Source organism: Ictalurus punctatus, chromosome 7 (genome assembly GCF_001660625.3).
Source record: "Ictalurus punctatus breed USDA103 chromosome 7, Coco_2.0, whole genome shotgun sequence".
In the NCBI taxonomy this organism is placed as follows: domain Eukaryota; kingdom Metazoa; phylum Chordata; class Actinopteri; order Siluriformes; family Ictaluridae; genus Ictalurus; species Ictalurus punctatus.
The window spans coordinates 10,802,600-10,828,460 of record NC_030422.2 but is presented as its reverse complement, the minus strand read 5'-3'; the positions used below and the strand labels follow the sequence as shown (position 1 = coordinate 10,828,460).

The 25,861-nt window shown below is 41.3% G+C and overlaps 4 protein-coding genes across 14 annotated transcripts in view; 2 read left to right on the top strand and 2 right to left on the bottom strand.

Annotated features, from left to right (window-relative positions):
• Window positions 1–155: 155 nt before the first annotated feature.
• On the bottom strand, window positions 156–3,207 carry prdx1 (peroxiredoxin 1). Its single transcript, XM_017471869.3, has 6 exons — window positions 3,065–3,207; window positions 2,071–2,187; window positions 1,838–1,991; window positions 1,594–1,716; window positions 1,115–1,245; window positions 156–677 (listed from the first exon to the last, which is right to left on the bottom strand). Exons 2-6 carry the CDS (start codon window positions 2,174–2,176, stop codon window positions 592–594), a joined length of 600 nt encoding a protein of 199 aa, XP_017327358.1. The 5' UTR covers window positions 2,177–2,187; window positions 3,065–3,207; the 3' UTR covers window positions 156–591.
• A 4,172-nt stretch (window positions 3,208–7,379) lies between these two features.
• fzr1b (fizzy/cell division cycle 20 related 1b) lies at window positions 7,380–12,699 on the top strand. 2 transcript variants are annotated; one of them, XM_017472710.3, is made up of 15 exons: window positions 7,380–7,588; window positions 8,727–8,857; window positions 9,099–9,200; window positions 9,278–9,341; window positions 9,512–9,639; window positions 9,733–9,815; window positions 9,907–10,012; window positions 10,603–10,680; window positions 10,766–10,831; window positions 11,040–11,142; window positions 11,263–11,444; window positions 11,516–11,749; window positions 11,835–11,939; window positions 12,037–12,129; window positions 12,363–12,699. In XM_017472710.3, exons 2-15 carry the CDS (start codon window positions 8,783–8,785, stop codon window positions 12,402–12,404), a joined length of 1,461 nt encoding a protein of 486 aa, XP_017328199.1. In that variant the 5' UTR covers window positions 7,380–7,588; window positions 8,727–8,782; the 3' UTR covers window positions 12,405–12,699. The 2 variants fall into 2 exon arrangements, with proteins under 2 accessions (XP_017328199.1, XP_053537462.1); XM_053681487.1 differs by having other exon boundaries at window positions 9,278–9,417.
• ipo13a (importin 13a) lies at window positions 10,094–24,315 on the bottom strand. Of its 5 annotated transcripts, none has more exons than XM_017472707.3 (22): window positions 24,114–24,315; window positions 22,810–22,935; window positions 22,064–22,674; window positions 21,659–21,799; window positions 21,432–21,573; window positions 20,499–20,665; window positions 18,092–18,218; window positions 17,809–17,956; window positions 17,474–17,655; window positions 17,138–17,164; window positions 16,891–17,025; window positions 16,395–16,532; window positions 16,215–16,295; window positions 15,954–16,091; window positions 15,759–15,855; window positions 14,962–15,014; window positions 14,739–14,805; window positions 14,557–14,615; window positions 14,329–14,418; window positions 13,748–13,932; window positions 13,555–13,665; window positions 10,094–13,287 (listed from the first exon to the last, which is right to left on the bottom strand). In XM_017472707.3, exons 1-21 carry the CDS (start codon window positions 24,162–24,164, stop codon window positions 13,563–13,565), a joined length of 2,868 nt encoding a protein of 955 aa, XP_017328196.1. In that variant the 5' UTR covers window positions 24,165–24,315; the 3' UTR covers window positions 10,094–13,287; window positions 13,555–13,562. The 5 variants fall into 5 exon arrangements, with proteins under 5 accessions (XP_017328196.1, XP_017328194.1, XP_017328197.1 ...); XM_017472705.3 differs by having other exon boundaries at window positions 13,594–13,665; XM_017472708.3 differs by lacking the exon at window positions 13,555–13,665 and having other exon boundaries at window positions 24,114–24,314.
• Window positions 24,316–25,522: 1,207 nt separating this feature from the next.
• The window catches only part of si:ch73-344o19.1 (uncharacterized), a 7,112-nt gene continuing 6,773 nt past the window's right edge, over window positions 25,523–25,861 (top strand). For 3 of the 6 annotated variants that reach the window (XM_053681226.1, XM_053681224.1, XM_047156695.2), the window contains exon 1: window positions 25,524–25,806. In XM_053681226.1, the coding sequence (XP_053537201.1) occupies window positions 25,743–25,806 (64 nt within the window). In that variant the 5' untranslated portion in view covers window positions 25,524–25,742. Of the gene's footprint in view, window positions 25,807–25,861 lie in introns of all 6 variants that reach the window. The other 3 variants (XM_053681227.1, XM_053681225.1, XM_017471954.3) reach the window with 2 other exon arrangements.

Here is a 25,861-nt window from a genome sequence, read left to right as displayed (position 1 = left end):
CTCCTCAGTGATACCTGTAAATGTCTCAAACTTAACTTTCGGCCAAGTCTTGGTTGATCAACTTCCTCTGGGGATAACGGATGAACTGTATATTTTTTACTTTAATTTTTCTTTTAACTCTTCTGCTGCAGGCTTGGAAAATGACATTTCACAAATTGAGTTTTAAGATTTATTGTACAAACATCCTAAATAATAGATTTTATCAGGCTACAGAAGTTAACTTAAATCGTTTAAAAAAAAATCTGTGTTTCTCTGGATGAAATGCAGGCAAGCTAGCTTGCCCAAGTTCCGGTCATGCCCTCAACGTGCGTTACAAAATCTGTTCTTAGTGAAACCAGAATAAAAAAAAAGTCTGTCATTTTCTTCTTCTTCTTTTTTTTTTATATATCTCTCATACAAAGGAAACATGAGAAGGTGCAAACATACAAAATAGTCTTCTACATGAGTATCATTTCTCACAAAGTCACACAACAAACATCAATTACAATCCTACACACTAATTTTAAGCTTAACAGAGTCACAATTGTTACTGAGGTTTGATACAAGTGCCAGTGTGGAGCTTGTTAGACTACTGTGTAGAGTCTTGCGTGTTTAGTTTTGCTTGGAGAAGAAATCTTTGCTCTTCTGGACATCGGGCTTGATCGTGTCCTTTCCAGGCTTCCATCCAGCCGGGCAAACTAGAAAACAATAGGAGAATAAGTGTCAATGCCTTATCAATGACCAAATTAATTAATTAAATTAATAATCTGGCTACATGACAGAAGGTATCGTGGGAATTTATTCATCAAAGTACGTTTTGTGTAATGACTAAGGAAATGCTCACACTCAAGGAATTGGATATTTCGATATTATAAGTCTTGGATATCATTTAGATGAAACTCAAGACAATGGTTACATTCACATATGTTTTTGTGCAAGTAGGCATTTTAATGTAACATTAGTTTTATTAAAGTTTACAGCCAGAGTCATGTTCCAGTGTTTAAGAGATGAACCATCTCAGGCAAATAAAAAAAAGATTATAATTCATTTGTTTGTACTAGAGCCTATTAATACCGATTTGTATTAATCATATTTATTACAAGAATCATTCATTCATTGCACCACCATCACTCACCTTCTCCGTGTTTGTCGGTGAACTGAAAAGCCTGCACCAGACGCAGAGTCTCATCGATCGAGCGACCAACTGGAAGGTCGTTAATGGTTATCTGCCTCAGGATACCTTTATCATCAATGATGAAGAGGCCTCTGTGAAGAAACGATCAAAACAGAACTTTAGGGGATGCACACGTACAGCCCACCAAGATACCCATGGTTCTGTATTGGTGACATCCTCCAACCTGTGACAGAAACTGTAAATGAGATTTCAATTCCAGTATGAATGGATTTCAACTGATCATTCAGAACCACAACTTACACCTACAGATGTGTGCCAAATCCCAACTCCTGGCTGATCTTTTGTTTTGATTGGTAGCTTTCCAATGACTGCACAGATCACAATCATCTCTGCTCCCAGGAAACACTTCAGAAACTTAAAAAAATAAAAATAAAAAATAAAAAAATAAAAAAATAAAATAAAAAAAAAAACACACACACCTGTAAGCGATGCCTTCGTCCTCCTTCAGTACACCATAGTCTTGAGAGATGGATCGTTTGGTGTCAGCCACCAGAGGGACCTTCATGTGCCCCAGGCCACCTTGCTTCCTGGGGGTATTTATCCTGACACACAGACAGAAGAAATCTTAATATTGTGATGAATCATCTAAGCAAACATTTGATCTTGCATATTGAATTCTTCCATCGGAAAAAAAAAAAAAAAAAAACTACACTGCACACTCACCAGGCCAGATGGCAGAAGTGAGAGTCCACAGACGCACCGATGACCTCGCAGTTGATCTTTTTGAATTCCTCTGCCGCATCGCTGAAGGCGATTATCTCGGTGGGACACACGAAGGTGAAGTCCAGAGGGTAGAAGAAGAAAACTACGTACTTCCCTGCAGAAAAAAAGTCACTCTTAATTAGCGGTCTTGCGACTTCCTGTATTTGATATCATGTGAAAATAATAGGTCGTACCTCGATAATCTGACAGCTTCAGATCCTTAAACTGACCATCAGGCATCACTGCCTTGGCTGTGAAGTCAGGGGCAGGTTTGCCGATTTGTGCTTTGCCAGCTGACATCTTCTGTTGGACTGCAAAGAGGAACAAAGTAACAAAAAACAAAACAAAAAAAAACCACAATGAAATGATTGAAGGGTTGCAGGTATCTGTTCTCAAAAGTGCATATTAGTCAACGTCAAGATCATGTAATACTAGATGACAAAAACAAGAACAAATGCATTAAATGAATGAAGGTGATTACTGAAAACCAGTAACCTCCATTCGATTATCATGCAATAAACATTGCAGGTCAGTTTGAATGAAACCTAAATGCAGGTTTATCACTTCCTCAATTTCGCAACATTTGTTCCAGGCAAAGTCCAGCACAACCAATACTTACTACAGCCATTCATCCATTTAAATAATCTCATTCATAACAAATTAAACATCATTTAATCATCTATTCCCGCTGTAGGATGGACAAAATATTAAAAACAGCCATTTTAGAACAGAATAAACGCAGATTACCTTTTTTTGTGTGTGTGGCTGCGTTCCAAATGGGTCCCTAATCCCTACACCGGCGCACCATACCGAGTATTAAATAATGCATTCTACACCCTACTTATTGCACTATATAGTCAGTTCGGGAGCTGGTTCTGATTCAACCCAAACTAGGGCCCTCCCATTCAACAGGTTCTGCCTCAAAACAAGCACGTTAAAATAAATTTATAAAAATAAAAAAGGTTAATAAGCATGTAGTTCTTGAATGCGCGTTGGGTTGTTTTATATATATATAAAGTTACTATTTATTTTTACTTATATTAGCAGCGAAAACGTTGTTAAAATAGCTGCACGTGCATTTTACACAGAAATAATACGTTTCAACACAAAACGAGTATTTAAACCATATATAGATACACAAGTATATAACTACATAAGTTATCTTTTTAAGCATATTAAAAAGCATACCTTCGGTTCAGTTTCTCTGTGGGAAGTTCGGAAAACCCGTTGAACCACTGTCGCTCGCGCTTATATACTCACGCTGAAATCTCGCGAGACTTCATTGACCCACCGCAGGATACATAGCGGTAGAAAAAAAGCCTGGAGTTGACTGTTCTGCGTTCTGCCTCGGCTAGCATGACTCTGCACATTTTCTGTCATCTAGCATATTTGTCATAATGCCAAGGAAACGATAAAGTAAAACAAGGATTGTGTGATATGATCCAGTGCCTTGAGATTAGCCCCAGTTTCTGAGTAAACTAACATTACACTCTTGAAAAGAGTTGGGAAAAAAAGAGGCCTGTCTATGTTTGACTGTAATACTTACCTACTCCTAACTCCTAATTACTACTTTTTGTGATTTAGCTGACTTTTTTGCAAGGTGACTTGATTATCAGGGATTTGATTTAGGGAACAAAATCTCTTAAAGATGCAGCCCGAATGTGGTATGCACAGAAATCTATATGATTGAGATATAGGGTGACAAATGCATTTCTGTGGGGGTTGGAGGCTCATCATAGCTCTTGGCCCTCTTCATAACACTTGAATCTGATTTCGTAATAAAATTAACCATGACAGACCTTTGTCATATGTCGTATTTGTGGCCTGTGTCAAGTAGCCTCCTAATGAGTGCGGTATTAGGAGCTTTGTTAGGCCATACTTCAATGTTAACTTGGTAATGTTTCTTGTCAAATCCTTGCTATTCCATCGAATGGAAAATAGGTCAAATAAATTGAACCATAACGCTATATAATTGGTTATCAGTTTTTTATCAGTTTTTTTTTTTTTTTTTTTAATTTTTATGTAAACTCGTGCAAGCCCAAACTATCACCGTGCTTTAAAAATCACAGAGACCCTCAGGGGTTTCTGCAGGTTCCTGGTGATTTCATATTGAAAAATATTATATTTTGGTATTTGTTGACCTGTGACCAATTCTAGATGCGTTTGATGGTTTTCAGAAAAGATTTTAAACCCCTTAAACTCCCAGTTTATTATTCTGCTAATCATTTGAAAGCATATTACTCTAAACTATACCACTAGTCATTTTGGAGTAACTACCAAGATATCCAGTTACAAAGGTGAGGAGTGTCTGAGCAATTTTGATTGGTCTGACATGTTTCAGATATTAAAGTTGTCCTATGGAATTCATGTAGTGTCCAATTGCGGCTGATTGAACCCCCTAAAATATTGGCTTAGAATTCAGTTATCAATTTAAAAGCAAGTACTATGAATTAGTACAGTTGTATCTACAATCTACTACAGATAAAGTTAAGGGAAAGCAGTAGTGATTTTGTCTACACACTCATCCCTTTGTGCTGTGTCACAGTGATAGAATGAGAGGAAACCAGTGTTAGCTCATTTGTCATCCAAGTTAGTTATGACTCTTTATACAGTACATAGCCACACCTTTAGGATCTTTGTGGCTTTTACTTCCTCTTGCTTGGTGATTTTACATGCTTGAAGAGGTGCTATCTTAAGATTTGCTCACTCGGCCTCTTGCAGGAAGTCCTGTGTGTTTATTTAGTGAGCATTCCTTCATCTGTCTATGCGTAACCTCATGCGTAACCTCAACAGGAGTTTAGACCACATTTTGGGCACTGTCGCTGAATTTCAGTGATTCCCTGACCACACATGAAGTAAGAGAAGCTGTCATTTGCACATTTCGTCCCTCCTTTCTCATCCTCTGTCTTGCATTGCTTTGTCTGTCCATCTTGTTGCCATGGGCACGACATTGAGGGCACTGATAAGAGGGGTCTGGAAACAAAGAGTGTATATTAAAACACAGCTGCCCGCTTTCATTCAAATAAACCAAGTTCAAGGGTTAACTGCTTCAAACACAGGAACACACAAATTATTCGTGAGTAAATTGCAATCTATAATGTTAGAGACAAGGCCTGTGTGGTGTTTTCAGGGTTTCAATGGCTTTATCACAAACAGAAAGCATTCAGTTGGATTGCTTGAAATTGGGTTTAGAGTGGAAAGAAATGGTAAAAGAAGGCATAATATGAACAAAAAGCAACTGTCCTTCTTATGCACAAGTTACCATATACAAATTACCAAGGGTTCCTTTACATCTCTCTATAATCATTTATTATACAACAGAAAGGGTATTCTAATTAGTCAGAAGGTATTGATTAATTTGCTCTGACAGTAAACAGCAATTATTTCAGTTACAAATCACAGGTTTATATTAATACTTACTGTTTCTATAGAGGCTGGTGATGATTATGGCTGTTATAACAAGTCATAACAGACTAACTTGTTTCATAGATGTTTCACAATACAACTAGTATTCTGCATCATATTGAAATATCAACACAACCCTCATGTCTAATCACAAGGCAGACGCTTTCACTTTCAGCTCCTGACCACATCCTCATCTGGGCAATAAGAAATAACATGACCACCACACACCAAGAATAGCACCCGCAGGACTTTGGTACTTTCTGGGACCAAGTCAGATTTAATGTAATGATGACAAAGGGAAAAATCTCATTCAGGGGATTACACTATACAGCTTCAGATGTATGACTGAAGACTTGTCCTACTTATCTGACAGATGTACGATTTTAAGACTTATCCTACTTGCACAGCAGCACTGAACTGGCTGTATGTGTGTGTGTGTGTGTGTGTGTGTGTGTGTGTGTGTGTGTGTGTTTATGGACTACATGTAATCTAGTTACTAAAATGCCTTCTTGTAATCAGAGAGGGATACATTTGAAATCCTGCCTAATCAGATTACAGTTCGCTTTCTTATTGATTGTTTAATTGGCATCAGTGAAGAACAGTTTACAGGTTTGTCATTAGGATGTAGTAGGTATAACTGAGATGCTGTGATGGAACAGCGATCCTAACACGCATCATCATTATCTATTCCTTCCAGGCCACCATTTTCACCTGCTGTGCTGCTTCTGTTTAAAACCCACTCTGGCCTCCTTGTGGTTCTCCCAGCTCTCTCTTGCATCTCAGCACAGACAGGCCTGGACTCATCCATGCGTTTCTCACACACAGAGACATGAAACTGATTAGTCACAATCCCAAATGGCTGATTAAACCTCAAGCAATTAATAGCTAGACAACGCGTCACTTCAGATTTTGCGTTTTTACAACCTATATGGCAGCTTAACTCGTTTTACCGAAGTCTTTTAACCACAGAAGTGGTTAATGTCTCATATGAATGAAAACAATTAGAGCTTTACAAATTTGCAGTTTTTCATACGTATTTCTTTCTTTTATTTTTTTTTACAATAAAAAATTCATTAGTTTTGCTGTCCCATTAAACTACGTTAGACCAATGTTATTGTGGAGAGGTGTGAATTGTTTGACCAGCAGCAGGCTGACGCCCCTCCCCTTTCCCATCACCCTGTTACCAGCAGCTAAATGCACAGTCATGATACTCTACACACAGAAACCCAACAGTGTCATGACAATAAAGTAATTAATTTGTTTATTCTGATTGAAAATGTCTGATAAGTCGATGTAACGCCTGTGTAGCTACTGAAAAATGGATGAACAAATAAATATATAGTTTACGCTTTTTGAAATACCAACATTGGAACCTTCAGATTGTGACCTTCAGAAATATTATTGTAGAGTATTATTGTAGCTTTATTACATCTTAACTGTTCAAAGCCAACCTGAATATCGCTACTGAAACATGCTACAAAAATACGCTACAAATATCTACAATATTTTCTCTATGCATTGTTTTAAAGAAAGCAGATAATTTTTTCGACCATGAAAAGAATACGCTACGATTACTACTGTCGGTTATTATAGATTCAGTTTGTTTGATTTATTTAAGAACTAAAGTAACCTTATTTCATCTTTTCTGATTGATGTTATTCCTGAAATAAATAAAAAAGTGAAATAATTTGTGTCATATGTGAGATATCTACTGCTGTGCATATTTTCTACTGTATTTATATATTTTGTTATGAATTATTGTTTGAATCAGTAGAAACAGGAATGATGATGATGATGGAGGCCTACATTGGAAATTTTACTACGAAAACCATGAACATTTAAATACATAAAATAAACACAGTTAAATATATCAGAATGAATTACTCAAAATGTAGGATAAAAAGTATTTGTTTTAAATATTTCTCTTTAAAGAATAATTGTTATTAATATTAGTATTAGAGCGCCCCCTACAGGCACGTTCTGTTAAATTCTCGTAGGGCACCTAGCTTCTTTCCCCACCCGCATTCCGATAAAACTGCCGTTTTTACCGGGCGCGGGAGGCGTGTCTTTTGGAATACAGGTGTGTAAAAAAATAAAGCGTCGCAGCTGATTGTTCCGCCATCTTGACAGAAACGTAAACATTCAGCTTCACTCGGTCTTCTCAGGAAACTAACTGCGAATCTATCCACAGCTCAATAAGACAGAAAACTCGTGTTTCCTGAACTTTGGTCAGCATATACATCTTGAAAAATGAGAGGTCGGATACTGAAACTGCCCCATAACTGCGTTTCATGAGCAGCAAAACAGGTAAGGTTGTCTACACCTAGCTAGCTGGAGTAGGACGCTAGCTGATCGAGTCACGATAATGTCAGCTTTTGTTTTACACCTAACACTGATCAAACAGTTAATTGGAGGTGTTATGGAGAGCAATTTTGCTGCATTCAGGTGTTTTTTTTCCCCCAAGCAAACTGTTTGTTAGTTGCTAATGCTAGTCGTGTTTATGAATGTCAGGGAGCTCCCATGGCAACTGTGTGCACTCCATGTGCAGCTAGAATATAGCACTGGTTTTTACAGAACGACGACTTAATACTAAAGTGCTAAAGACTTTGGTATGTGTTTTCTCTGTTTGGTATGTGAGCATCCATAGTGCTGGATAAACACCTGCACTGTGGAATGTAAACAAACAGGGTTGAACATGTACAGAGTTGAGAGAAAACTGAACCCCCTTAGAAGAGATTGAGCAGCTTTTAGAGCTGGATGAATACAACTGGAGACAGATTAACTACTTTTGAGAAAGGTGAACACCTGCAGGTCGACACCTTTATAGTTGGACAAACACCTTTAGAGACTGGAGTCATATCAGCACGTTTAGACTCAGATGAACACCTTTAGAGTCGGATAAACACCTGCAGTGCCAGATGAACACCATTAGAGTCGGATAAACACCTGCAGTGCCAGATGAACATATTTAGAGTTGGATAAACACCTTCAGTGCTAGATGTGAAGCTTTTAGAGTGAATGAACATCTGCCTTGTTGGACGAACTCATTTAGAGTCAGATGACATCTTTTGGAATTGGATGAACACCATCAGAGACAGCTGAACAATTTTAGGGGCAGATCAACACCTGCAGGTTAAGACGAACACATTTCTCGAGTTGTACAAGAACCTTTTAGACGCTGATTAATGGCAGCAGTATCGGATGAAAAGCCTTTAGAGACAGACGAACACGTTTAGAACCACTGGGCATCTTTAGAGTCGGACGAACACCTACAGTGTTGAATAAATGCCTGCGGGGTTAAATGAACACCTGTGGTGTTGGATGAAGACATACAGTTCACATAGGTTCAGAAGAATACACAAAACTGCAATTGTGATGCATGCTGTGGAAACGTCTATTTTTGAAATATTGTGATAAGATTTTTGTTGTTTTTTTTTTTGTCCAGGGATGGATGACGTGGGCGGGGCTGCATGTACAGACTGAGGCAGAGACGGAGCGGAAATGGACCAGGACTATGAGAGACGCCTACTCAGGCAGATCAACCATCAGAACCTGCCTGATGGTCACATGTCCAAGGTAAGGAGTATAATTTTCTTGAGTCAGCTTCATACTATGAAGGAAATCATGTCTCTGCAGATGATTTTTTTTTATATGTATGTGTGTGTGTGTGTGTGTGTGTATGTGTATATATATATATATATATATATATATATACACACACACACACACATATATAAATATATATATATATATATATATATATATATATACATATATACACATATACACACACACACATATTTCTTTCCCCTTGCAGTCCGGCTTTGCCGCATGCAGTCCAGTCAGTGTTAATTCAGGTGACAGATTCATCCCCACACGCGCAGGAAGCAACTGGAGCATCAACTTCCATTACGCCAATGCAAGTCACGTTCATTATTTGAGCCTTCATTTTCCCCTCAAAATGGCACCTCGCTTAGTTATTTATTGATTTTGCAGGAAAACTGTTGGTCTCCTAACCAGAATCAGCGCTCGAAGGACGCCAGTGCAGACTCTGGAAAGGGTAGTTTGTCTTTTTGTGTTTCGGTATACGTCCTCCTTTGGACCTTTCCTGTGCTTCGAATGTGATCTGTTGCTCGGTAAAACCTGTAGCGCAATTAAGCATTTGTTAAAACGAGTATAGATGTGCATTATATGCAGGTATCGCGGTCTATAATCCGTATATCTATACAGACGCAGTGGCTTATGCTGCTCTGCTGCGGAACGAGCTCCTGGGAGCGGGCATCGAGACCGTACCTGACCCTCACACAGACGACCGACGGCACGCCATCCTCTCCCAGGACATACACAGCCTCTTCAGGGTGAGTCTCTCCCAGAGCAAACATGCATTTATCACTCTGCTCATGCTGTAGGCAAAGGTAGCATGATTTCCTTTTTTTTTGCATCTCTTCTAGTACACAATTCACACAAAGAGAGTGCCTTTTGACAGTGGCAATGAAATCTCTCCGTATTCCCTCTCACCCCTCAGCAACAAAAGGTAGCCAGAGGCATGTTCCTCATTTCCTCTCACATATTTGCTTTACATGTCCATATGGGGCTCAGTGTTGAGTGTGTGTGTGTCTCTTTAGTCACAAGCTGTTGCGGTCACCACGAAAGCCGGCACGAAAGATCTCCAAAATCCCCTTCAAAGTTCTGGATGCACCAGAGTTGCAGGATGACTTCTACCTTAACCTGGTACACACATGTATTTTATATTATTAACGATTATATTCTGTTACAATTCTTATTTTTAAGGAAGTAGAATAATACAATAACTTAAACAGTCACTGAAAAGTTTATTTAAAACAGGCAGTACACTGCAATACACTTGCAGTGTGATTCAGAATTACACAAACAGTTTTAAGAGAAAAAAAAACAGGATCATCGTGACAGGTATAGAGACCACGCCTACTCCACTGAGACTGACAGGTTTAGAGGCCACGCCTACTTCACTGAGACAGACAGATTTAGAAGCCACATAGCCTTCACTGAGATTTAGAAGCCACATCTCTTTCACTGGGACCAGCAAACATAAAGACAACCCCTCCTTTTCTGAATAGAGACTGACAGGTTTAGAAGCCACACCTCCTTCAATTAGACTTATAAACATAAAGGTCATGCCTCCTTTACTGGGCCTGACAGGTATAGAGACCACACCTCAGTCACTAAGACGGACAGTTTCAGAGGCCACACCCTCACAGCCGTTTTATGTGACATCTGCAATACCGAATATTCCCAAACAGCGTTTCCACCTATAACTCTAACGCCTTCTGTGGTGTTAACAGGTAGACTGGTCAGCTGGAAACCTGCTCAGTGTCGGTCTTGGTGCTTGTGTGTACTTGTGGAGTGCTTGTACCAGTCAGGTGCGTAAAGGAACGTTGTAGCAAATAATTTTTGGTCTGCTGATTCATCAGCGTAGTGGTTATTACTTGTAGTTTTTGTTCACAGGTGACAAGGTTATGTGATTTGTCAGTAGATGGAGACTCTGTGACTTCAGTCTGCTGGAACGAGAGGGTGAGTTCAGAGTTCTTTATTTTTTTTTATTAGGGGGAGTCTCCTTATGACTCCAAATGTTTTGGCATTAAACATTACTACTTAATGAATCTTTATAAGAATATAACTTGGAAAGAAGTAGCATTTAGCATGTTATAATCCAAACATCCTAAAATATGATGTAGCTGTGTCATCTTTTACAACCGTTACTGCTTATGTTGCATCATAGGGAAGCTTGGTTGCTGTAGGAACCCACAAAGGCTTTGTGCAGATATGGGACGCAGCCGGAGGGAGGAAGTTAACCAGCCTGGAAGGACATTCGGCTCGTGTCGGTTCGTATTAACGCTTCCCTTTGATCGGATGAGTTAGGGTTAGGCTTAAAAAAAGAAAGTATCCGTGCAAATTTTATCTATCAATTTGGAACGTAACGTAATAACAGGTTTGCATCTCAGGAGCGTTAGCGTGGAATGGCGAGCAGCTGTCGTCAGGCAGCAGGGACAGGGTGATCCTGCAGAGGGACGTCCGCACGCCGCCTGCTGCCGAGAGGAGACTGCAGGGCCACAGACAGGAAGTCTGCGGCCTCAAGTGGTCCCCTGACCACCAGCATCTCGCCTCTGGAGGCAACGACAACAAGGTGAGGACGCGGTGCAAACGAGGAGGAGGATAAGTCATACTGATGACGTTCTAACAGATTGCTTTGTGTAGCTGCTGGTGTGGAACAGCTCGAGCCTGGTGCCCGTGCAGCAGTACAGTGAGCATTTAGCAGCGGTGAAGGCCATCGCCTGGTCGCCCCATCAGCACGGCCTGCTGGCGTCCGGAGGAGGCACAGCCGACCGCTGCCTGCGCTTCTGGAACACACTCACCGGACAGGCGCTACAGAGCACAGACACCGGCTCACAGGTCTGCAACCTGGCCTGGTCCAAACACGCCAATGAACTGGTGAGAGAACACGCACACGTAGAGAGTAGCGAGTGGTTTAGGACATAGCGAGAGGACTTACACACACCCTGCCGGTGTCTTTCAGGTCAGCACGCACGGCTACTCGCAAAACCAGATCCTGGTGTGGAAATATCCGTCACTCACGCAGGTGGCCAAACTGACCGGACACTCGTACCGTGTGCTCTACTTGGTGAGCGGGAACTGTGTTTGATCACTTGATTGAATTAAATTCCTTTACAGAATTCTAACTGTGTGTGTGTGTGTGTGTGTGTGTGTGTCTTCACCAGGCTGTGTCTCCAGACGGCGAGGCTATAGTGACAGGTGCAGGAGACGAGACGCTCAGGTTCTGGAACGTCTTCAGCAAAACACGCTGCACCAAGGTTAGACACACACACACACACACACACATATATCCACACAAAGTAGACAAACTATATATTGCCATCAATACAAAATCTAGATGCCTCTGCTTAAAAATACTTTCAGAATGCCTTTACAATTTACACGCACCTACGTTTTCCACGTTCGCACAACCGATTTCCTCACGTTTCTCACACTGCACTGCATTATGGGTAACACTCAAATGACTGACTTTCTTGTCCTGCTGTTTTAGGAATCCAAGTCGGTGCTGAATCTGTTCACCAGGATACGGTAGCGTCCGAGGCTGGAGGAGGACCTGCAACTTTTCAGACGGAAATCCGATGTCTCTTCCTCCTCTCCACACTCCTTCCAGTGTCTTATCTTTGTTAAACCACACCCCCCCAAACCCCCCACACCACCACCCACGGACGAACGAGTCTTGTTTTGTTATCGTCCCGATGACTTTCTTATTACTTGTATCACGTGAAAGTGAAAGTGCAAAAGGACATTGTGTAATGTAAAGCAGAGAGAAAACGGTTTATCTACACGGCTGTCGTATTGGCCGCCGGCCCATTATGCTACAGATAGAACCGTACAGAAATAAACACACTACTGCAGGATCTCTGTTAGTGGTTTATGAAAACTTTGTTTGTTTGTTTTGCCCCCCCCCCCATTATTCAGCGTTGAGATGAATTAGAACGAGCGCTTTAAATATAAACACTGAAGCAACACCTTCTGACCCATCGGAATGGAGAATTCCGATATAAAATAGTAACAAAGTGTAACACCTGAGTGCAAACTCTGTAATCATGGACACCAGGGAGAAGAACCTGGGACCATGTCGATGACTTTGTGAAGGCAGCTGATGATAAAGTAGTGCACAGTTCTTGCTTAGATTGAACACAAATTATTTTTAAAAAACCCTATACAGTATAATATGAAAATAGTCCGAAAACCACGACCTTGTGATTTTAAAAGTCTGGAAAAAAGGCAAACACAGAGACCTCTGTGCGTTGTTTTTTTTTCCTCAACCGTGATCTCTTCACGTTTGAACGTGAAGTGTCCTTAAATACGTGGATGTTCAGTAATCCGCGGTGTCCTCCGTTCCCTGTAGACCCCGACACGACAGGGAAAACTCCTTCACGATGTCCCTCATCTTCCGCTTACTCACTTGTTCCCTGAGGAGGAGGAGGAAAAACAGCTGTGAGCTTTGATACCAGTCCCTAAATGCCATATTTCTTGTTGCTATAAATTTCATTTCTTTGTCATCCTCATTTGCATGGCACTTTTTTTTTTTAATCCAAAGGTTTTTTTGGGGATTGAGTATCTCACACCAAGGACTTGACAGTGGCAGCTATCCCCACCCCCTGAGAGACACTATTTCTACCTTGTACTGGGGTGCACAAACTTTTGTACATCTGAAAAGACTTTCAATCCAACCTGACCATGAATCTTAGCTGTTAAGTGGGATGTGAACTCGAAACCTTCTTCTATCACCGACAAGGGCCAGTGTCATCGCTAAAGCTTCTTCATCCTTTAGTTGAGTTGTTAAGGTTCTGTAATAGTGACTGAAAGGTCATTAGTTCAAATCCCAGATATAAAACGAGGCCAGAGTATGTGAGCTGTTGCCTATTTCACCTGAGAATCTGCTGGCAGAAACACTCTTTGCTCTCCGGAGTGAGTAAGGGGAAGAAGGTGAAGACGTCAGGCTGCAGGGCGTCTCTCAACCGAGTCGCCAGCAAGCTGGGACAGTGGAGACTGATGGAGAACAGAACCTCGGCCAGGTGCTCCTGCAGGCCCCGGGGAGCCTGGATACCGATAGCCTACGTGCGCGCGCACACACACACACACACACACACACACACACACACACACACACACACACACACAAACACAAACACTCACACTACTACTATAATGTAAGTGAGAACAGGAATTAACCTGTTTTCAGATGTTCTGCAACACTAAAACATAACTAAATATAGCTATGAACACTTAAAAGGTGAACATGTGTTACACATTTGTTAATAAATAAATAAATAAATAAATAATTGTACTCCTCAGTAATTCGCTGCTGTACATGAGGAATAAAACACTTCAGGGTGTGCTCAGTTTATTGGTGGTAACAGTAACTCCAGGTTATCACTGATTATTTTCCTGGAACGGCACTCACCAAAGTGTTTTATTCTTTATGTGTTAAAGCGAGCGACGTGCCTGACCTCCAGCAGGGTCTGAAGAAGCAGCAGGCCTTCCTCCTGCAGCACGCCTTGGACGTCAGGGACGTCCTCGCAGCGAGACATCAGCTCTGTCTGAACGCAATTTGATATGATTAAAAAAAAAAATCATAGGAGATGATAACAGGTACCAGATTGAGGCAACGGGCTTCTCCCGGGAACAGATCGGTGTTTCGGTGCAATCGAGGGAAAAAAAAAGGCAGCACAACTTACAAACAGCACACATGTGGACTTCAGAGTGGGCGTCTCGGGAAATCTGAGAGCTAAAATCCCTGCAGGAGGAAGCAGGGGAAAGGAAATAAACAAAACAAACAACTCCCCTGTGAGCTGTGAGGGATTTCGTTTATCTGAAACATTGGGTGTTTGGGTATAAACGCGCCACTTGAGGCTCTCACCACAGTAGAAGACAGCTCTGATATCAAGACCCTCGGAGCAATACAGATCTGCTTTCCTTTTCAAAACCTGTAAAACCAGCAGGAAACATTTGAAAAAGAACTACATCAAACATCGTTGTACATCATATGTCAGTGGCAAAGGTTTTGTTTTTTTTTTTTGTTTTTTTTTAATGCAAACGTGAAGCAAAGACCAGAGTAAAGAGAGGGAAAAAAAATCACCAACCTGTGCATGAAGCTTCATAAACGACTCGACCACGTCAGGATGGTCTCTTGCACCTGCAACATCACACAGTGATGACTGTAGTAGCGAGTATTGACGCTCGGCATGCTTCGCATGAGATGATTTTATACAACCCCAATTCCAAAAATGTTGGGATGCTGTGTAAAATGTCAATAAAAACAGAATGCGATGATTTGCAAATCTGATAAACCCATATGTTATGCACAATAGAACATAGAAAACATATCAAATGTTTAAATTGAGGAAATGTACCATTTTAAGAAAAAAAAATAAGGTAATTTTGAATTCGATGGCCACAACACGTCTCAAAAAAGTTGGGACGGGGGCAACAAAAGGCTGGAAAAGTAAGTGTTAACTAAAAAGAAACAGCTGGAGGAACATTTTGCAACTAATTAGGTTCATTGGCAACAGGTCAGTAAGATGATTGGGTATAAAAAATTTTTTTTAAAGAATATCTTAGAGCGGTAGAGTCTTTCAGAAGTAAAGATGGGATGGAATCTGGATGGAAACATATGTTGCTTTAAACCTGCATATACCGTTCAGCAATTTAAAAATATTTTTCTATGTTTTATTGTGAATAACATATGGGTTTATTGCATTGTTTTATTGACATTTATTTACATTTTATACAGTGTTCCAACTTTTTTGGAATTGGGTTGTATTAGAATCAGCCCCGAAGATGGCAAAAAAAAAACGATAGAAATAAAAGGGGAAATAATAAGAGGAACAGCACTTTTCGTTAATGTTGGCGCACGACCACGATGAAGAGGATCCCTTACCATGCTGAAAAACAGACACGGTGACGTTCGTGACAAGTTCCAGAACCGCAGCAATCGACGAGACGTGTTCCTTGTCGCAGTCAAATATCTGAAGCAACTACGAAACAGCGAAGAGAAAGTGTGGTTAGTGTGACGCGTTCGAGAAAAGCACAGCCGGAGCTGCTGAAATGTGCGTTCCTCCCTACATTGTTCCACCTGTCGTACGAGATCCAAAGCAGAGGCTTGCGGAAAGGCGCTGAACAGCTGACTAATCAGCTCACAAAGCTGAGGTACGAGAGGAGCGAAATCGCCGCCGAGAGTCTTCAGCGATTTCTCGAAAACGGCACACGAGGCCTGTGGAAGAAGCAAAACGAGAAAGAGATGGAAGAACGAATACAGATTATGCTTACAGTTTCGGGATACTTTTTTCTTTTACAAAAAACTATAGGCAGGTACGGTCGTTCACACTCGACTCACCTCCACCACTTCGGTGTCATTCAGCCACTTGCTCAGGAGTGTCTGGATGAGAGGAAACACTTGCTGTAGCACGACTACTACCTGAAAAAAAAAAATCCAGAATGATTCGTTTCCTAACCGCTAATCAGATATCAATAAACTTTATAATTATGCTTTATAACATTCCCAGGCTTCTTTTACCGGATTGCTGTGAGCAGCAAATCTGCGACCTTTAACCCCGTCTGGTCCTTCGCCGTGCGCGCTCAAGTCAAGAGTGGAGAACATGCTGGAGATCAGGCCCAGAACCTGAAGTGTGGAGCATTTAGTGGCAGGGCTGAGCTGTGAGATTATAGCACAGGACAAGAAAACACAACAAGCGTTAATTACGAGTGACCCCTAAGATAATCACTCGAGTTAATGTCGAGACATTTAAAACAACGTGCCGTACAACAGTGATTTGTAAGGAATAAAGCCGAGTTGTTATAGAAAAATAAGCAGTTACTCCTCCTACCTCAAAAGTTGATTATTTTCCCATAAATGAAACGAAATGATTCAGGCAGCTAACATGCAGAAGATTTTCTCATTAGAACACGTTATCTAGAATCAGATGCCTTTCGTAAGTAATAATTTTACTGTTACAGGACCAAGCTGGATTCTCCGCTGAGTTTTACGTGATTTTTGTCGGTTTGGTCCGTACCGCATGATCGGCCAGCCTCTCCAGTTCCCGGATATGAGGCGAGAGCAGCGAGAGCAGTTTTTCCGGGATCTCCTCGTCCGGCATGGCTGAGAGTAAAAATCCCAGAGCCTGCATGAGCCACGTGCTTTGAGGGCTCTGTAAGGGGGGAAATTATTATTATTTTTTTCAATAATGCTCAATGATCAATCCCTAACATGGATGTAAAGAGCACTGGGTGTGATCTTGTGTGGGTGAGAGGAATTCTGACCTTGTGGATTTTCTTAACGAGTGCATCCTGGGGAAAAAAAAAAGAAGAAAAAAACAAACACGTTTTCAGAACTGTAATTCCAAAAAAAAAAGTTTTCATCATACGTCACCTGGTACCAAGCGTTTCAGTGTCTTTCACTCATTATTCATTTTGCTTTATTACTTTTTTTTGAGATTCCTTTCATTCTTGTTCGCCTCTTCTTTAATCTTTATGTTATTAGAAAACAATTAAAAAAATAAAAGCGGTGGCTCTCAACGGATGTATAGTTCTCAATGTCTTAAAGGGGGTTCTACTCGTAGGGAAGAAAGACAGTGAAGGATTTTTTTTTTCGTGTACCTGTGAGGATGCCAGGATGTCGTTGGCATGCGGGTAAAGGTGATGCTTGCACTCGCGGCAGATTCTCTTCAGCGCTGAGACGGCTGGTACGGAGAGGTCAGCGTCTGACAGGGCTGGCAGGACGATGCACAGGACGGACGGCACCATGACTGGGTGATCGGCCAACCATTCAGCCAGTGAGCCTAACAAACACAGATGAAAGCTCTGCGTATACTGTAATGTGTGTACAAAATACATACGAAACTGTAAGGATATGATACGATAAGACATTTTTCGACACATGCCTAACGCGGATATTTTCACACATCCTGGTTCGCGTGTCTGCTGTACTGTACCTAGCGTGAGCATGACGGTCTCTGCGAGCTGAACGCTGGTCACCGAGATGAGCGGGATGAGGCCGATCAGACCAGGAATCACGTCCGAGTAACCGACGTCCACCGTGTCGGCTATGGACTGGAAACCAAACAGCAGCGCCTCTATATCCTCCATATAGAGAATAAAGTTGGTAAAGACAGATAGAACAAGGAACTGATCACTAGATATATGATATATACGACAATATATAAATCATGGTATCAATTTCTACAGATATTAAACGTTTATCATCGAGATGCTGACCTGCCACGAGTAGGAGTGCGAGCGTGTTGCGTCGGTCAGCAGCACACCGAGTTTGTCATACAGTTTTCGCAACAGCTCAGGGCCCAGCAGCTCATACAAGCACATCAGAGTGTCCGAGATATCGACTCTGCAACACGGCAAATACCATTTGCTGCTACTCCAACACACCTTTAAGCGTTTACACCTTTTCTAAACAATACTAGTTGTTCGAACATGCTTAACTGTAGATGTTGGTGACACAACTCTACATATTAGATTAGATCGTTTTAGTCAGTCAGGTTTTAAATACCTAGGTATCAACGTGACACGTTCTTTATCTAATCTTTTATCAGCTAACTTCACTCCCCTTATCTCAAAGGTTAAATCTAACATTCAGAGTTGGGGTAACTTACCGCTTTCTCTAATTGGCAGGATCAATGTTGTCAAAATGAATATATTACTGAAGTTTCTTTTTTTGTTCCAGCAAGTGCCTCTTTCTCTGCCAAAATCATTCTTCGATTCATTGGATAAGATAATTAGTACATTTATTTGGGGAGGGAAGCCACCAAGGGTTAGTAAATCTTTATTGCAGAAATGTAGACTTAGTGGAAGACTTGCATTACCCAATTTTCAATTCTATTACTGGGCTGTGCACATTCATAAACTTTGCTACTGGGTTAAATCTCCTTGATCTTCTTGGTCTAAATTGGAACTATCTTCTTGTAGGGAATCCTCTTTACCTGCTTTGCTTTACTAGTCTTCACCTACAAAACTCTCCCTATATACTGATAATCTAGTTGTCCTCAACACACTTATGACTTGGTATCAATTTAGATGGCGCTTTAAATTTGTAGGTGCATCCTCTTTGGGTCCTTTAGTCAACAACCATCCATTTCCTCTATCATGTTTGGACTCCACATTTTCGGTATGGTATGACAAGGGTATTAAACAAGTTAGAGATTTGTATGCCGATGGTGTGTTTGATAGCTTTGCCAATCTGGCATCCACTTATGACCTCCCTGTGACGCATTTTTTTCGGTATTTTCAAATTCGGAATTTCGTTTCTAGATGTTTTCCTGATTTCCCCTCTGCGCCTCCTGAACAGGCTTGGGAAAGCTTGTTTTCAAACAATCCACATCAGAGAGGAATGATTTCTAGGATTTATGATTTTATTCTGGCGCTAGGTAGTGAGTCGAGTAACAATATTAGGAATGTGTGGGAAACGGAGTTAGGAGTGCAGATAAGTGAGGAGTGTCGGGAACACGCTATAGGGAGGGTATAGTCTACCACTTCTTGTGCTCGGCTTGGACTTATACAGTTCAAAGTTTTAAACAGAGTCCATCTGTCCAAGTCGAGACTTTCTGTGATGTATCCGGACGTTTAGGATAAGTGTGATAAATGCCATGGCTCTCCCTGCCATCTTGGCCATATGTTTTTCTTCTGCCCTGATCTCCATGGTTTTTGGTCTGTTTTTTTTTACCATCATGTCCACTATTCTCAGGGTAGATTTAAAACCTTGCCCATTGATTGCTGTATTTGGGATTCCTGATGACTCAGTTCCATTGAGCTCGATGCAAAAGGATGTTATTGCTTTCACATCCCTTATAGCAAGACGTTCCCTACTGTTGCATTGGAAGTCTGCTAAATACCCATCTATCTCCCAGTGGCTAAAGGACGTGATGTTTTTTCTAAAACTCCAGAAAATAAGGTATACGATGAAGGGTTGTATGGACAAGTTTTTTTTTTGTTTTTTTTTATAAATGGCATCCTTTTATCGTATACTTTATGGAGTTACAGACACTTCCCACTTAAATTTTTGTGCCTGTTGTTGGGTCTGACAATATCTATATAACCAGCGATAGTTACTGGGTAGCCGGGGGGGTGGGTACTTTTAATTTTGTTTTCCTTCGTTAGTACAAAAAGAAAAAAAAAACTGTGAATGTTTACTGCTGTGTGTTGCTCAATTTGTTTTTTTTTCCTTCTCAGTGGAATATTTGGGAAAGGGAGGGGAGGAGAGAAGAGAAAAGGTGATGTTCAGCAGACATGTTTGGTAGACGTGTTCAGCAGAAATGTTTAGTTCAGCAGAAATGTCCAGCAGAAATGTTTAGTTCAGCAGAAATGTCCAGCAGAAATGTCCAGCAGAAATGTTTAGTTCAGCAGAAATGTCCAGCAGAAATGTCCAGCAGAAATGTTCAACAGAAATATTCAACAGAAATGTTTAGTTCAGCAGAAATGTCCAGCAGAAATGTTCAGCAGAAATGTTTAGTTCAACAGAAATGTTCAGCAGAAATGTTTAGTTCGGCAGAAATGTACAGCAGAAATGTACAGCAGAAATGTTCAATAAAAATGAAACTGGAAAAAAAAAAAAAGAAAAAAGATTACATCGTTTAACAAAACTTCCTCCGGTTTGTTTGATCGTTTTGGTTACCTGTACGTTCTGAATTGCTCCTTGTCGTCAGAAGACCATGAGGCGTAGTCGTGCTGGTTGGGAAAGCGCGCTTTGTGCAGCAGAACATCGACCAGCTGGAAGTACACAGGTCTGTAGAGCTGCAGGTAAAACGTCTGTTTCTCGGTTTCCAGTGACATGATGTCGTCCTGTAAGAAAAGTTGCGGCGATCGCTATAAACTACTACAGAGATATAGACACTACCGATCAAAAGTTTAGACACACTAATTTATTTATTTATTTCCCCCCACAGTTTATAATAATAATAAAGTCATCAAAACTCTGGAATAAAAGAAATGTTACTATGGGAATTATGCTGTGATAAAAAAAAAAAATCAAAATAATTCAGTATTTCAGCATGTTCAAAATAGACACTCTTTTTGCCTAGAATTTCCAGAAATGTATTCTTGGCGTTTTCTCGACTGATTTCTTGAGGAATCTCCCTGAGATGCTTTTTAAACAGTAAAAAGCAACTCCTTAAAGGAGTTCCCACCTACACTGGACACTTGGTTGCTTTTCGGAATATTTCGCTCTGAGTCGTCCGTTTAAAAAAAATTATTTTTTTTGTAAATAAAATGTTTTTCTAATGAAAGAAATGAATACCTCAGCACGATTATATTTTTAAACACGGATTTCAAAACATTTAATCATACACCTTCAGATCAAAAGGTTTTTAAGATCATGAGAAACATCTCAGTCAAGTGTCCACAAACTTTTGATCAGTAGTGTGTGTTCATATACGGTATGTTGACAGGTGTAACAGTTAGCGTTAAGTACACAATGTAAAGGAAACATTTAAAAAGGTATTGTATTGACTAACAATAATGACTTCTGTTAAATGACTAACAGAAGATGTAAAGCTTTGAATGTATGGAGTTTATAAGCAGTCTAAAATCTGCTGATGTCCTTCCCTACCTGCAGCGTGTACCAGAATGCAAGTGTGAGTGAGCTGGAGGTCTCGTCCACCGGGTAGTGGCCAGGAATCGCAGTGCAGGACAGAATCATACCGACCAGAGCCTGGAAACCCTGCCAGTGTCCGATCTGTTCCAGCAATGTTCTAATGGCATGGAGAGAGACAGAGAGAGACAGTGTCATAGTGTCATAATGTCTGCCACCTGACCTAACCCTAACCCTAACGCAACCTGCAGTGAGTTTCGCCGAGAGCGACGACGACGCGGCAGATCCCGTGAGACGTCTCCATGTCTCTGTCCTGTACAGCTCTCTTCAGCTGCTCCTGGAGCTCCAGAACACAGGGCAACATATTCAAAAGGCTGTCCACAGACCTACAAGCAAATCAGATATTTTGAATTCAACTAGCAAGAAGAGGGAAGTCTTTGGAAGAACTTGAGCCAAACACACAGTTACAAAGAAAAACACAATATTTATATGTGAAGTACATGGAATTTTATGTAGCTATAATAGGTTTTTATATACTTGTACACGTATACAATTGATTGCCATTACACTGAACCTTTAAATAAAATAAAAAATTATGGGTCCATGAAGTGAAAATTTGTCTTCTCAAAATTTGACTCTTTGGCCCTCACCTCTGCCAGTCAGGCACCGAGAGTGACCCAACGATGCTCTCCACAGCCGTGTCAAAAAGCTCAGGCACTTTAAGTAGCGCCAAGCTGTCCTGCAACACTCCTTCACTCTCACCCAAGTCAACGCCAAGTGCGAGCCAGGACGGCAGACAGCGCAGAGCTCGCTCTTTCACGCTGCACGCCGAGCCTTCACAGCGCAGCAGCTCTCTCAGCAGTGGACACAACAAGGTCCACTCTTGCACCAGGGTGGCCTGAATCCTGGCGCGAGTCCCTGGTGTGAACTTCCTGCTCTGGAGCTCCTCGGGCAACACGGTGAGCACCTCTAACAGGACTGGGCACCGGCCATCTGCCTCGGCTGCGCCCTCCCTGCCCTGGAACGCCCTCAGGAGATCGGGCATGGCGCTGGGCCAGGAATCGAGGAGCGTGTGGAGGATCAGAGACGCCAGGGCCACGCAGAGGCGCGTCAGCACCACCTTGGGGCCAAGGGCGAAGTGGCACAGGTGGGTGAGGATCTGAGAGCGAAGAGACTCACGAAGCTCGGAACTGAGCTCCTGCCAGTGGCTGGAAATCTTGTTGTGTAGCGTGCTTGCCCCAAAAAACTGGATCTCGGGCACCTGCTCAGGTCAAAATAATGTTCACAAGTGCATATATGAAGATTTTTCAACTGAGAGAGAGATACATTGTGGTGTCCTTAAGCAACTCTTGACTGCTCAGTTAAATATCGAAATTGGATTGACTTTTGTACCAACCTTGTCCGGGCTCAGCAGTGCCCAGCAGAAGTGCCACGCCTGCGGCGACGCTTGGGCCTGCGCCAGCCACTTTTGCGCCACATTTTTCTGCACCATGTCCGGATCGTAGTACAGCTGCTGAAGAGCCTGCGGGAGAAACAACAAAACAATTGGTCACACGCCATCTGTCCGAATTAGGAATGACAATTCAACTGCACTATATGACAAAAGAAATAACATTTCTTTCAATTGTGGCAAACCTCCAGCTCTGAGTGCCAACACCAGCTACACAACAGATGCTGGCAGTTATTATTAGTATCACAGTGCTTTACTGAGATATCAAGTTACTTTTCTACACGCGAAGTCTCCTATATTGACCTCGGCTGTATACCCTAAATAGCATGCACTAGATTAGACTGCACATTACATGTACAACTGTAATAATTTGTAAATATATATGTATTATTTTACTCTTAGACTACTCCATACACATTATCTCTCTCTTTTATATATATATATATATATATATATATATATATATATATATATATATATATATATATATATATATATTAGTATTTACTTATTGAATTATTGTCAAACTGAACAGCTGAGCCCAGAACAATTCACTTGCACAATACTCAAATTATTTATTATTATTATTATTATATAATTAATAGAGGTTAAATCTGAGTTTCAAAAGTAGTTTAATAAGTCCCAGTTTTCTCATAAAGAGTACTTCCTGCTTTACTTCTGTTTGGCTAGCCCAATGCTCATTTATTTGTTTGTTTGTTTGTTTGTTTGTTTATATTTTAACCTTGTGTAACATTGGGCTGACTTCGAAATTCACGCTTTCAGAAAGCATTTCTGTTTCAAACACTTTTAAACCGTATTATAAAAGACTGAACCACGATGAACGCCGTTCACAAAGTTAGCACCATGCTAACTCAATTCGAAAAGAAAAGAAAAAAAGTTAGCCACCGGCTAACCTTAACCGTTAATTTACGTTAAATGACACTCGATTATTATATGAGTACGGCTGCATTCAAAATGGCGCCGCTACACAAGTAGACTACGTAGGTCATAATAGAGAACGGCGTTGTGCGCACTTCGTAGTGAACTACGGATACTTTTCGGTGACATTTAGGACACAAGCGCTGTATTGGTAATTTTGACACTAGCTATTCAGGTAAAACGAGAAGTTATTTATAACAGAAGCCGATACAGGTTTATCAGATGTGTCAGGGTTAGACACTAGCAATATGTAATACTTATATAATAATTTGTCTTCAATTGAATTAAACTGAATAATGGATATCTCCTACCCTCTCTACTGCCTCCGCAGTAAACTCGGTGGAGTCTGAGGAAGCGGACATTATCCCCGGTTACAAAAATGTCCTGTAACAATATTTCACCGAAACAGCTTTCATAGTATGTCCCTCAACTGATTTACACACGCACAGTGTGTGCAGAAAGGGTCACACTGACTGTGTCCAGTCCTTCTGATTAATCTCAGTATAGTTCTAGCTATTGGGGTGTGTCCCAAATCGTGCCTAGTGCATTACTCCCTACACCGAGTGAGCACCAGTTCCCACCCACTTCAACAAGAGATTCAGTGAAGAGTCTGAATGCATAATAAAAATTAGCTATTTTGCTAGCTCAAGACGGAAAACCCGAAAAGTCACTGCATTACAATGCTGCGTACGCAGTATGAAACATAACACAGAAATAATTCTGGTGTTAATGCGTTAGTTAGCGCTGTATTTTCGTTATTCCCATGAGAAGGTAGTGGTTGTGCGTCACCTCGATGTCACGGGGGATGTTGCTGCTAGTGCAGTTACAGTGGAGTTTAATGGGACGAAAACTGTCAGCGATCTCAAACACAAGTGATAATGTTGTGGTTTCGCTGTTAGAGCCTCAATAACAAAAGAACAAGAGCTTCTTTTGAGCACCATTTTTCAGTGCTCGTGTTAACGAGAAACGAGTTAAGGAAGAGGTGTACCGTAGTTAGCACTGGCGTTGATGACGGTATTCTCAAGAAAGTTCACGTCTTTGAAGCTAATCCGTTTAAGCAGAGTTTAGAGATGTTGAGGCGAGAGATCTGGACAGATTGAAAGAGTAAAGCGCTGCTGCATCGCTCTGTTTAGGTAGAGATGGAGTGGACAATATTGTACTCAAAGAAGATAAGTGTGTTTGAAATCATACACTGTATTGCCAAAATTATGCGTACCCCTGACCATCACATTCATATGGGCTTGTTGAGCATCCTATTCCAGATGTAGTCCCCTTTGATCATCTAATAAGCTCCACTCTCCCAGGAAGGCTTTCCAATAGATTTTGGAGCGTGGCTGTTGGGGATTTGTGTTCATTCGGCCACAAGAGCATTAGCGAGGTCAGGTACTGATGTTGGGATATTGAGGAGGCTCCAGTTCCGGTTCATCCAACACAAAGGTGTTCAGTGGGGTTGAGGTCAGGGTTCACTCAAGTTCTTCAACACCAGCCTTGGGAAACCATGTTTTCATGGAGCTCTCCTTGTACACATTATCATGCTGGAACAGGTTCGGGTTTCTTAGTTCCAGTGAAGGGAATGGCTTACTGAGTAAGACAGAGGGATAATACGCCTAGTGTGTAGTGTGTGAGCCTATAAGGCGATGTCGGACTCACCCTGGCTCTCTCTCTCTCTCTCTCTCTCTCTCTCTCTCTCTCTCTCTCTCTCTCACACTCACACACACACACACACACACACCTTCATTCCGACACACACACGTGGGTGTGTGGTCTGACATCTGAGCGCGCGCAGTGGTATTACTGATCTCACATCACCTGGCTCGCGCCAGAGGTGATAAAGCCATACACACACAAGGATATTTATAGAGATGATGATCAAAGAAGTGTAACAACGCAGAGAAGATCAGAAATTCAGCGACAATAAATCCATCTGTTTAGTGTGAATTATGGATGCGTTTGTGTGTGTGGTGTGGAGTGTTGCACTCCTGACAAACACACCGAGTCTCAAAGGTAAGAGCCTTCAAAACTGCCTCCTTAGCAGAAATAATAATAATACTCTTCTTCT

What these genes read in the sequence shown, in the direction of transcription:
- prdx1 (XM_017471869.3), bottom strand. Translation starts at nt 2,176, where the DNA reads ATGTCAGCTGGCAAAGCACAAATCGGCAAACCTGCCCCTGACTTCACA. An exon ending in GAAGCTGTCAGATTATCGAG is followed by an intron (nt 1,992 to 2,070) that starts GTACGACCTATT and finishes TTTTTTCTGCAG; the next exon opens with GGAAGTACGTAGTTTTCTTC. An exon ending in CACCGACAAACACGGAGAAG is followed by an intron (nt 678 to 1,114) that starts GTGAGTGATGGT and finishes ATTGTTTTCTAG; the next exon opens with TTTGCCCGGCTGGATGGAAG.
- fzr1b (XM_053681487.1), top strand. Translation starts at nt 8,733, where the DNA reads ATGACGTGGGCGGGGCTGCATGTACAGACTGAGGCAGAGACGGAGCGG. An exon ending in CGTACCGTGTGCTCTACTTG is followed by an intron (nt 11,940 to 12,036) that starts GTGAGCGGGAAC and finishes TGTCTTCACCAG; the next exon opens with GCTGTGTCTCCAGACGGCGA. An exon ending in GCAAAACACGCTGCACCAAG is followed by an intron (nt 12,130 to 12,362) that starts GTTAGACACACA and finishes CTGCTGTTTTAG; the next exon opens with GAATCCAAGTCGGTGCTGAA.
- ipo13a (XM_017472705.3), bottom strand. Translation starts at nt 24,164, where the DNA reads ATGTCCGCTTCCTCAGACTCCACCGAGTTTACTGCGGAGGCAGTAGAG. An exon ending in TTATGAAGCTTCATGCACAG is followed by an intron (nt 14,806 to 14,961) that starts GTTGGTGATTTT and finishes CTGGTTTTACAG; the next exon opens with GTTTTGAAAAGGAAAGCAGA. An exon ending in AGTCCACATGTGTGCTGTTT is followed by an intron (nt 14,419 to 14,556) that starts GTAAGTTGTGCT and finishes AATTGCGTTCAG; the next exon opens with ACAGAGCTGATGTCTCGCTG.